This window comes from Tursiops truncatus, chromosome 10 (assembly GCF_011762595.2).
Source record: "Tursiops truncatus isolate mTurTru1 chromosome 10, mTurTru1.mat.Y, whole genome shotgun sequence".
Taxonomy (NCBI): Eukaryota; Metazoa; Chordata; class Mammalia; order Artiodactyla; family Delphinidae; genus Tursiops; species Tursiops truncatus.
The window spans coordinates 70343473-70355793 of record NC_047043.1 but is presented as its reverse complement, the minus strand read 5'-3'; the positions used below and the strand labels follow the sequence as shown (position 1 = coordinate 70355793).

Below are 12321 nucleotides of genomic sequence, written 5' to 3'. Positions count from 1 at the left end.
CAAATAATCACACAAATTAATATGGAATTATAATGTGTGGAAGTGCTTTTGGGTCATATATGGATGACTCAGAAACCTTGCTTCAAGTTTCACTTGTCCAAATTAAACCAAAAAAGCTGGAACCCACCTGCCAACTTAGCTGGAAGTGCTAGGTCTTTCCACTAGGGCTCCTCCCGTCTTTCTCCACTTCTCCCCGTCTCCCTTCCTGACCCCTACCCCAGGATTTCCCTGTCCTAAAGTGAGGGGGATATGGGTATAGATCCCACACCCAAGCCCAGAGATGTTCTGTCCAACAGTTAAACCACATGATTTCATCTTTGTGCCACAAGGTGTTTCTGTTGAGGCTGGTCTTCCTCAGATGAAAGATGCTGTGGGTACCTCTGTGGTCCCCAGTATATGGTCCCACAAGGGAAGGCCAATCCAGTCTCCAAGTGGCCAAGCTCAGCCACTGGTGTGCCATGCCTGGTGCAGCAGATACTGTATCAGCACTCATGGCCTGTATTGGAACATGAGGACTTTTTCTTGGTCTCCATGTAGCACAGACTGGAAGTGCCAGGGGAGCAGCCCTCTGCCAATGATGAACGGGCCCCTTGCCTTTACAGAGGTGCACCTATGAGGCAGGTTCTACACCGCCTCCCAGAACTCCTTCAGCAGCACTGAGCCCAGTTGTCCACAGCAGAAATTTCCTTGAAAATGCACCCTATATTCACTTCCTTCACTTCCTTGCCTTAGTACCAAACTCTCCCTTCAGTACTTCCTGGGATTACCTTCCTGGGATTACCTTCTAAATACCACAGCAGAAATTTCCTTGAAAATGCACCCTATATTCACTTCCTTCACTTCCTTGCCTTAGTACCAAACTCTCCCTTCAGTACTTCCTGGGATTACCTTCTAAATGAACCACCTGCACCCCAATCCTTGTCGCATTGTCTTCTGCGGGGAACCCTACTAGGATACGTGGACCTCCTCATGAGTTACAGCCCCACCCCATGCACAGCGTTGTGCCCCACTGCACAGGCTCCACTTGGCATGGCAGGGCCTCTAGGAGCTTCCTGCCTCACCTGCATGCTTTGTCCATACAAGCTTCTCCACAGCTCCTGGGTCACTTGTCTTGAGTCCCAGTCACCAACCTGGACTCCCTCTTATCTTGAAGTAATTATTTCTGGAAACTCTAGTCTTGTTTGCAACCCTATTCATCTCCTCCCACAGATCTCATTTACTCTGAATCCTGGACATCATGACTGGGGTGTCAACGACTTTCTTCCCTGAAGGCTCCAGAATCTTTTGTGCGTATCCATTCCTCTTCTTCATGGTTTCCTTTTTTTTTTTTTCAAACTAAGAATCTGAGGAGGGGCAGCCTTGATTGGGTTACAAAAGGCTTTCTTACACCTTACCTAGTGGATCCAGGCTACTTGGTCACCCTATTTAGCCTAAACAAGAGAGACACTTAGACAACCCTTGCAGGGCGATAAAGTCAGGTTCTCTTTTTTTAAAAAAAAAAAATTATTTATTTATTTGGCTGCTCCAGGTCTTAGTTGTGGCACGTGGGATCTTCGTTGCCTCATGCAGGATCTTTAGTTGTGGCATGCGCAGCTTCTCTTATAAAACAAAAAATACCGTGTCTTTCATATTATAAGAAAAAGCATTATGCTTTGAGACAGCATAGCTGAAAGACTTGATTTGGATGGGATAGACCTTGTGAAGGATACGCTGTCAGATGCTGTGATCTAAAAGATGAAGAGGAATTAGCCTTGCAAAGAGAACAGTACATAGGAAGGCTCTGAGACAGGAAGAGACTTGATGTGCTTGAGCAACAGAAAGAAGACCCAGGCAGTCAGTGAAGAAAGCAGCAGGAGAGGATGCTGGAACAAGAGCCTCTGTGGCCTCAGACCACGGGAAGGATTTTGGTCTTTGTCCAAAGAGCACTGGGAAACTTTGAAGGGTTTTAAGTGGGTAAGGGGAGACATTCTGTGATCAGAGTTGTTCCTTAAAATATTTAGTTTGGCTGGTGTGTGAGAAATAGAATGGAGGAGGATTAGAAAGTGGGGATACCTTAGGAGGATATGGGATAGCTTAGGCAAGTCTTGCTGGTGCAGTAGGGTGGTGATAGTAGAAGTGGAAACAAGGAACAAACAGATCGAGAGAGATTTTGGAGGTAGAATTGATAGGATTTGGTGACGGACTTGAAGTAGGTGGTAAAGGAGAGCAAATTTTTATTTAAGATCTTTTATATGAGTAGAAGTAGTAAAATTTAAATGCCTTTAGGGACAAACATGAAAAGAGGGTATCAGACTGTTAAAGATAAGAGGGAATGGAGGGGGCTGTGGCCATTGTGGAGGATGCATGCCCTTTCTCTAAGGGGCAGCTGCTGGTTGGTTCTGACCAGTCGTTGCCATGTAGGGAAGTGGGCTTGACATTGTCAGATTTTCAGATGTTTCAGGAGAAGCCAGAGTCTGGATTTTTATGTGAAATGGCTGTCTCTATGTTGGCAACTAGATCAAAATTCTAAAGAACACTGTGCTAGCCATGATACCACACATCTGTAGGCAGCATCTGGCTCCTGGCCATTTCTTGCTTAAGATCTATTCTACACCATGTCTTCCTCTAGAAAGGCTTTAGAATTAACTGTAATCTGTGACACAAAATATTTTAAAAGTTAGGGATGCCAATAGGGAAAAAAAAAGATATGTTAAGTTGGGCTAAATCTTGGGAGATAGCGATGATCTCAGCTCACACAGTCTGTCAGCAGGGCTCAGGTGATGGGCTGAGGTTGAGATCTGTGGAAATAAACGTAACCTACTTTAGAGCAGAGAGCAGGAAGTGCTTTTTTCTTAAAATAGACCATTCCAGACCATGATAGTCTGAGATACTTGAGGTAGACAGGAATCAAGTCTCTTTCCACCTTTTTTTCCCCCTGAGCTACAGTTCGAGTCCCTTTTTTTTTTTTTTTTTTTTTTAATTCGGTACGCAGGCCTCTCACTGTTGTGGCCTCTCCTGTTGCGGAGCACAGGCTCCGGATGCGCAGACCCAGCAGCCATGGCTCACGGGCCCAGCCGCTCCGCGGCATGTGGGATCCTCCCGGACCGGGGCACGAACCCGTGTCCCTTGCATCGACAGGTGGACTCTCAACCACTGCTCCACCAGGGAAGCCCTCGAGTCCCTTTTAAGAGACCTTTTAAGAGAGTGAGTGAATGAGTGTTTATTTTACTTATGAATCCATATGTAATTAGAGAAAGTATTCATATAGGTTCATAAAACCTATAAGATTTTAAATTTTATTTTGCGTTTGAACCTTAAATGGAACCTACCCTTGGACTTCGAATTTTATTTACAAGGTGGTTTAAAGATGTGTAGTTAATTTCTTTGGTGTTATATTCAGCCAAATTTTCTGTTTCTGTGCACAGCTTAACCTAATTAATAACTTATCTTTCTTAAGACTGTACCTCACAAATATATAAACCCTTTTTAAGGGTTTATAAGAAAGCTCAATGATTGAGCCTATCTTGGCTTCATAATAATAATTAAAACAATAAGATCTTAACTGCTACCTCATTTCCTATAATGTATTTGTAGGTGGGTGGAGAAGCATAGAAATGGTTTTCTTGAAGTCAGTAATGGGAAATAAGCGTCATTGCATTATTGATTGGTGAATAAAGTTGATCTTCTTGTTCTTTCTCAGAGATTCATTTTATAGAACTAGGAAATAAAACCAAATCAGGATGGATGAGAATTAGGAGACAACAACTAAAGAAAGCCTGAGTGTCAAAACAAGTACCCAAAAATATATCAGGGGGCTTCCCTGGTGGTGCAGTGGTTGAGAGTCCGCCTGCCGATGCAGGGAACGCGGGTTCGTGCCCCGGTCCGGGAGGATCCCGCATGCCGCGGAGCGGCTGGGCCCGTGAGCCATGGCCGCTGAGCCTGGGCGTCCGGAGCCTGTGCTCCGCAACGGGAGAGGCCACAACAGTGAGAGGCCCGCGTACCGCAAAATAAATAAATAAATAAATAAATAAATACATATATATACATATATATATATATATATATATATATCTCTCTCTCAGGAGACTTAAACACATCTGGGGGGGTGCATTTGGGAGTGACTCAGTAGAACAGGAAGGAATCAGAAGACTTAGGAGGACTTGTTAACCATGGGAACTCGCCTTTGCTTTACCTTGTCAACTGAGCCTTTTCATTTGTGAAATCGACATCACTCTATGTGCTTCAGCTTTAGGGGTGAAATTGTTCCAGGAAACCATCCCTGCTCTTTGTAAATTTGGTGGGAGAGACTAATTCCAAAATAAAGGGTTGGGCCTAGGTTGCTAATTAAAATTTACTGTTAAGAAGCAGATGTATGGGGGTAAAGAAATTATTGTTACTGTTTTGATGTTCTCTGGAGTTCCTATTTGGTTTGATGTTATGTGGAATTATGCATAATACCTCTTGTCTGTTGTGACCTTGGAGTAAGAAACGTCAACCTGTTTCCTCACTTCTTAGATTAACAGCCTGCTGATGATTGACTTGTGTTCCTTTTGACATTCTAGCTTCTTTGTTGGGTGTTTGAAAAAATAAATACTGAATTATATTTATTTCTTGTCTTAGAGGGTCAAAACTCCAAACAGTCATTAGTTTGATCTTCTGTATTTCTTGAAAGACTCATTTCTGAGTCTTCTGGGTCAGTTTCACATCTCTGCCCTTAAAGCAGATTGTAGTTCCCATAACCATCTTCCCCTCAAACTGTGTTAGATCTGAGATGAAGAAAACTCTGAGAAAGTCTATTCTCGTGGGTAAACTTCCCATAGACAGAAGCTGTGTCTATCTTAATCACTGCTTTATCCCCAACTTTCAAGACTGGGAATTAAGCTGATGCTTAAAATATAATTATTACATGAATAAAGTTGAGTGTTCAGTGAAAAGTTTTCGGGTATTCCAAAGGGAAAAGGGGTTCTCTTGTCAAATAAATTTGGGAAAAGCTATCTTATATACTGAATTTTGGAACAGTCACAGTACACCTTAGTGTCCTAAAGTCTCTGAGATATCTAGGTGTAAAATCAAAATCCCGTTAAGCCTTGTTTATTTGAACATTTACGAACTGTTGAGGAAGCGGTGGCCTAAAGCAGAGCTGGTGTAGCACACTATTGGTATTTAATAAATACTTCTTAAGGTGTGTTTACTGAATATGCTGTGATCCTGAGTTGGTTAATTCAGAGATTTTTAGTAGCTTCAAGAGAAGATGGTGGATTCTTGGCTATGTTGAGAGAAAAGACTAGAGGCTGTGGAGGAAAAACAGCCAAGGGTGAGGGTGTGAGTGTCAATATTTCTGAGGGGAATTTTGATAGTGGGTATCAAGAGCCTTTAAATTTCAAAATTTTACTTCTAGAACTTAATCCTAGGGAATTAATAAGAGATGTATACAAAGCTTTATCAGTCAGAATATTAACTATGTTAATTTTATTTTAAAAAGAAATTGCGTAAGTGTCACGTAATAGGTGATTGGTTGAGGAAATGATTAGATAGCCATTCAATGAAACATTAAGTGACTGTTTCAGTTCTTTTGCTATGTAAAAACAACAACCAAAATCCTCCAAACTCAGGAGGCTTTAAACTACAATTTATTATTTTCCATCACTACGTGGGTTGATTGGGTGGTCCTTCATGTTACACATAATGTTGACTGTCACTCATGCAGCTGATTTCAGATGGCAGCTGGGCTGGGCTGGGCTGAGGTCCAAGATGGCTTGTCTTACCAGTCTGGCATCTTAGTGCTGGCTGTTGGCTAGGATACTTCGGTTCTCCTTCTCATGGTCTCTCTATCTCCATGTAGTATCTCATTTTCCAGGGCCTTTCTGTGTGGTTTCTCTTTCCAGTAGGATGGCTTGAACCTTACATCTCTGATTTTTAAGAGAGCAGAAACAGAAGCTGCTAGGCCTCTTCAAGGATAGGCCCAGAGCTGGAACAGTGTCACTTCTGTAGCATCTGTTGGTCAAAGCTGTCATGAAGCCAGCCCAGATTCAAGAAGAAGGGAAATATCATCCATTTCTTAATGGAAGGAGAGACAAATCTGTACAGGAAGGGGAGGAATTTTGGTGGCCATCTTTGGAGACTTATGATGGCCATTAAAAATCATGTTCTATCAAAATATCTTATGGCATTAATGTTAAGTGGAAAAAGATGTTAAGAATAAAACATTGAGGAAAAAGATAGTACAAGACTTTATATGGAATATAATAAGGATTTTGTCTAAAATTATACATACACACGTAGTTAAAAGGAATTGGAAGCAACGACATCAACTTGTTAACAGAGGTTGTCTATGAGTGACAAAATTGAGAGTGTTTTCATTTTCTTCTGTACACATATATGAATTTAAAAATCTTCTGTATCATCTATTAGTTGTTTTAATCACTTATTGGGCCATTGAGAAAGTCTTGACAAATTTCAAAGATTAGAAGATATATGTATTAAGTTCTATGATCCCAGTGCCATAACATTAGGACTACAAAGTTTTAGCCAAAAACTGCTGTCTACTTTGACATTTAAATATATCCTGAATATTCCCTGGGGTAGAAAAAATTTCAAAAGAAAAACTGTTTAAAGAAGAGTTCTATACATAAAACATATGCAGCCAGTGTGTGTAATCTTACATGCATTCATCAGAAAATACGATTGATGATAAATGAACATTTAGTGCAAAACGGCAAATGTAACTAAACACAAAGGAAATAGAAATTATTAAGGATAAAGAGATATTGATGAAATGGAAGACAAACTGTAGTAAAATGTATCGTAAAACAGAAAAAAATGTATCTTTAAAACACTAAAAAATAGACAAGAATTTGTCATATTGTCATCAAGAGAAACAGAAAAATACAAACAACATTAGGAATGAGATGGAGACATAACTTGAAGAGATTTTAAAAATTTGAAGGAAAAGTTATACAGAGCAATACCAGGAAGACTGAAAAATCTCGATGGAACAGACTGTTTCTCAAGAAACATTTTAATGATCATTGACACCAAATAGGCAGCAAATCTGAATAGATCAGTAAACATAGTAAAAAGCGAAAAGATAATCAACAACTAAGCCCATTTAATTTTATGGGTATGTTCTACCAAACATTTCAGGAATAGAGTCTTTATTACGCTAAGTGTTCCAGAACATATGAAAAATGGAAAGCTTCTCAATCCATTCTATGACACTAAACTACCGATACTAAACCTAGAAAAGGAGAATGCAAATATTTAAAGAAACATTATTTCAAGCTAGTTAATATATCTGTGCATGTTATGTCATGTGTGTGTTGTGTGTGTGTGTATTTCCAGAAGGAGCAAATCCACTTTTGTTTGTTGGTTGTTGCAATTCTCCAAAGCCTTGGCCAGCTGGGCTGGTAATATCACTGCAGATTAAATCTGTGTGGGTGTAAATTTTACTGAATTCGGATTGGGACTTCAAACCTGGCTAGGGACCTCAGAAATGTTTGCCTCTAGACACAAGAGAAGAGAGAGGAGGACAAGTTAGATTTTATCACTTCTTGGAAGATACATCTGTAAGTAGTGGCTTAGCTAGGACCTAGATTCTAAACATAGCAAAAATAACAATTAATTTAACTATTGGAATTATAGAAGAAAAAAATTATTTTCTTAAGTTGATAGTGATGAACAGGTACATTAAGAGAAAAGAAAGGTCTCAGAAAATAGCCTAACTTTACACCTCAAGGAACTAGAAAAAGAACAAAGTAATCCCCAAGTTAGTAGGAGGAAGAAAATAACAAAGATCAGAGTAGAAACAAATAAAGACTAAAAAGACAATGGAAAAGATCTTTATTATAGAAAATTTAGAACATGCAAATAAACAAAAGGAAGAAAATGAAAACCATTTTCAACCCCATCACTGTTAACATTTTGATATGTGTTGTTCCAGTCTTCTCTGCAAGCTAGTGTGTATGTATATGTGCTTTACAATGTGAATTGACCATAAAAATGTTTTTGAGTCTACTTTTTCCCCCCACTACTAGTATATCATGAGCATCTTTCCATCTCATGATTAATATTCGTTACATATTACATATGTAATATGTATTATGTAACGTTAAATATTCCTGTAATGGTCACATTATTCCACTTTCTGTCTGTCTGCCTCATCATTTTTGTAACTGAATTCCTACTGTTGGAACCATTGACTCACTTTTTTTAGAGAACAGATTATTCATGCAAAAATTTTAGATACAAAATGATTTTTGTATATTTTCAAGGAAAACAAAATTAAGCTTTGAGAAACATATACGTTTGAAACTAAGTTCCTTAGTTAAGAACAGGTGTATAATTCTTTGGAGAGACGTTTTAGGAGAAAGCTGTATGCAAAATATTTCTTCATACTATATAGAGGACTCTCTAGGGCATAAATGACAGATACCCTCATTCGAATTGAACGTAGCAAAAAAGAAAATTTATGGGTGAATGTATCAGTTTTCTGTTGCCTCAGTAATGCTGCAAAACAACCAACCACAAAACATCAGTGACATACTCAGAAGTATGTATTTAGTCTATGAGTGTATGGGGCTCACTGGATGTCAGCTGGACTTACTCATGCATCTGTGGTCGGCTGCTTGTTTGCTAGGCAGCTCTGCTGATCTTGGCTGGGCTTACTCAAATGTCTTGGGGTTGGCTGGCTATTGGCTAGGATACCTTGACTCTTATTTTATGTTTCTCATCTTTTAGCAGGCTAGACTAGGCATGTTCTAATTGCCATGGCAGAGGAAAATGAGCAAGAGGGTAAACACACAAGTGCTATTTCAGGCCTCTGCTTGCTTCCCATTTGCTATCACATTATTGGCCAAAGCAAGTCACATGACTGAACCCAGAGTCAGATTGGGAGGGCACAGCCGAGGACCCAGATACAGGAAGGGGTAAAGAATTGAGACCATTAATGTAGTCAGTCTACCTGGCATATGTACCTAAAATGGCCTAGGGATAGATGTAGCGTCAGTGACTGCTGGATCCAGGGTTTCAAGTGATGTCACCCAGTTTGATTTCACACTATTCAAAGTTTGGCTCTGCTTTCCTTTGCGTTAGCTTCTTTATCAGAGAAGCACTTTCCACATGGTAGTACTCAGAAGCTCTATCTTGAAAGCAAGTAATTCTAGCTAAAAAAGAGCTTATCTTTCCCAATTATTCCAGCTAAAGTCATGATAGGGAGTGATTTTGGACCAATGTGGGTCACATGCCTATCCCTAAACCAGCTATCATGTCTGGTGGATGGAATATGATGATTGGCCAGGACTGGGTCATGTTCTCACCGCTGGCACCCTCCAGGATAGAATGGAGGGAGTCAGCCTCACCTAAACCTGATGAACTGTGGGTAGAGAGTTGGGAACAATTTCTCTAAGAGAAATAGGGAGTATTACCAGAAAGGTGGGGCGGGATGGGAGAGCTGAGGGAGAATGAATGATAGGCAGGTAAAAAAAAGATGTATAATGCTATTAATGCACTTATTGATACTACCAACAAAAACTATTTATTGACTATTCTGTGCTAGGCACCAAACTGGGTGTTTTAAAAGCATCATCTTACCTATTTCTCACAATACTGAGTAAGGTGATTTTACCCACATTTTATTGATTAGAGAAGGGAAGCATGTGACAGTTAAATAATTTGCCTAAGGTCACTCAGCTTGTCAGTGTTAGAATGGATATTTGAACCTCGGTTGGCCCCTGTCCAAAATCTGTGGTCTTAGTGTTTAAAAGCTGAAGCAAAAGAAAGAACACTAAACATACCCTAAGAGGAAGACCAGGAGGCCGTGATGCACCCCATTAAGGCCATTTGGATCCTAACACTGAAGGGATAAGCACAATCCTGTAGCCCTAGCTACGTAATCTGCACCAAAGTACTTGAGTAACTATGACAGGGAGCTTTTCTCTAGGTGTTGTGGGACCAGGAACTCTGACATGGGGGACTGTTTCCCTGTGCCATTTCTGTACAGTTGTAGAGTGGTTAATATGAATATTTATGTCAACCAAACTGGAAAAAATTCTCAAAGCACTAGCCTGAAAGATGTGTATGAAAGGGGAAAGAGACAGGACTGCCATGTTCCTTGGTGATAGCATTTAGAATCTGGCTATATGTATAGGAGACTTGTTGGTTGAGCCACCTTTTTCTTCTAGCTCCAAGATGGCCAATAGGTTCCGACTCACGTGTCAATACCAGTTGATTGGTAAACCATCTAGAGTGTTGTGTTGAGAAGAGTTCTGGATTTTGTGGGAAAGAGAACTGTGATGGATTAGTATTGTCTGTAATGGTTACAGGAAAGGGAGGTAACAGCCTGCTTGACTATTATTTGACATCCTAAGAAGCAACAACTTCTCAGAGTCACTGTCAAGCCACTTGTGTATGGGGGTCATGTCCCTAGGATGGAGTATTTTATAGCTAGGGTCTCTATGATAACGAATCCTATGGTGAATTTTTCTGGAGGCCCCAACTGTCACTTAGCACAGACTGAAATGCAGAGCTTCATTTTCTTAAGGAAAAATGAGCTTCTTTTTTGCTCTGAGAACTTTTCACCTTGCTTGGGAGCAGGGTTGGGGGGAGTTTACAAAATGTTTACGTGTAGTAAGTAAAAGTTTGGGGTCACTATTATTTTTAAATAAGCATAGGTGTGACTCTATCATCATCAATCTATCATCTGTATACATATTTTAAAAATATAATGCAATTAACAGAGTTCTAAAGAAATTTGTTTTTGATTATCTTTTTTTCTCATTTTTCAGATCTCTGATTGGATGCATTTTCTGGTACAGACTATGAAAAGAATGCAGTGAAAATTCTGGCCAACAGTGGAAATATTGGCTTAATCTCCAACTTAGTATAGCATTCCTTCTCTTCTGTAGCACCTCATAATAGAAGAAAAATGTATGGAAGTGCAAGAACAATCACCAATCTGGAAGGTAGCCCTTCCAGATCTCCTCGTTTGCCAAGGTCTCCTCGTTTGGGCCACCGAAGAACAAGTAGTGGGGGAGGTGGAGGAACAGGCAAGACTCTGTCCATGGAGAATATCCAGTCCCTTAATGCAGCCTATGCTACGTCTGGACCCATGTATCTGAGTGATCATGAGGGGGTGGCTTCAACAACTTACCCAAAGGGCACCATGACTCTGGGAAGGGCCACAAATCGAGCTGTATATGGAGGCCGAGTCACAGCTATGGGGAGTAGTCCCAATATTGCCTCTGCTGGACTTTCCCACACAGATGTCCTTTCATACACGGATCAACATGGCGGTCTGACCAGCTCATCCCATCATCACCACCACCAGGTCCCCTCCATGTTGAGGCAGGTAAGGGATAGCACAATGTTGGACCTTCAAGCCCAGCTCAAGGAACTTCAGAGAGAGAATGACCTCCTCCGGAAAGAGTTAGACATCAAGGACAGCAAGTTGGGGTCTTCCATGAACAGTATTAAGACTTTCTGGAGTCCTGAGCTCAAGAAGGAGAGAGTCTTGAGGAAAGAAGAGGCAGCCCGGATGTCTGTCCTCAAGGAGCAGATGAGGGTTTCCCATGAAGAAAATCAGGTAGGTTATGACTCATCTCAGTGTTTTTCAGCCTTGGCTTCTCACGGAGTAGTTGATGGTTTGCAGATGGTACCACGGCCTGTGCAGAAGAAAGTTTGGCATCATCAAGATAGCTATGGCTTAGTATGTGTTTGACTCGGAGACTAGCAGAGGGCATAGGAAATATAAGGTTACAGCTTGTGATCTCCTTGTTTTCCAATAACCTTTTCACATTGTTGCAGAAGAGGGGGGATCACTCCTCATTGGCTAACTTTATACTTGGTTATTTTTGTTTTCTTTTTCAGTAGTCACAAGAGCAGCTCAGATGTACTTCCTTCTGAATAGAAGAGGAAAACGTTGATTTTTGCAAGAGTAGACACTTTTTTTTTTTGCGGTACGGGGGCCTCTCACTGCTGTGGCCTCTCCCGTTGCGGAGCACAGGCTCCGAACGCGCAGGCTCAGCAGCCATGGCTCACGGGCCCAGCCACTCTGCGGCATGTGGGATCCCCCCGGACCGGGGCACGAACCCACATCCCCTGCATCAGCAGGCGGACTCTCAACCACTGCGCCACCAGGGAAGCCCAAGAGTAGACACTTTAACAGCAACATTTAGAGGGCCACCTTTGACTGGTGAATTGATTTTTTTTTTAATGCACCAGCAACATTTCCTTCTAGAATGAGGGAAGTTGGTTCACTAAATAGCAAACTGAACAATATTAAATGGGATTGGATAGGATGGGTTTGATGTCATGTTAGAGAAACAATAAATTTTAACCTGGTCTTTC

General features: G+C 40.9%; 1 protein-coding gene across 1 annotated transcript in view; it reads left to right on the top strand.

Annotated features, from left to right (window-relative positions):
• Positions 1-12321, top strand: part of ERC2 (ELKS/RAB6-interacting/CAST family member 2) — an 866017-nt gene that overhangs the window by 20280 nt on the left and 833416 nt on the right. The window contains exons 2-3 of the mRNA XM_073811247.1: positions 1210-1286; positions 10761-11557. Of these exons, the coding sequence (XP_073667348.1) occupies positions 10901-11557 (657 nt within the window). The 5' untranslated portion in view covers positions 1210-1286; positions 10761-10900. The remainder of the gene's footprint in view (positions 1-1209; positions 1287-10760; positions 11558-12321) is intronic.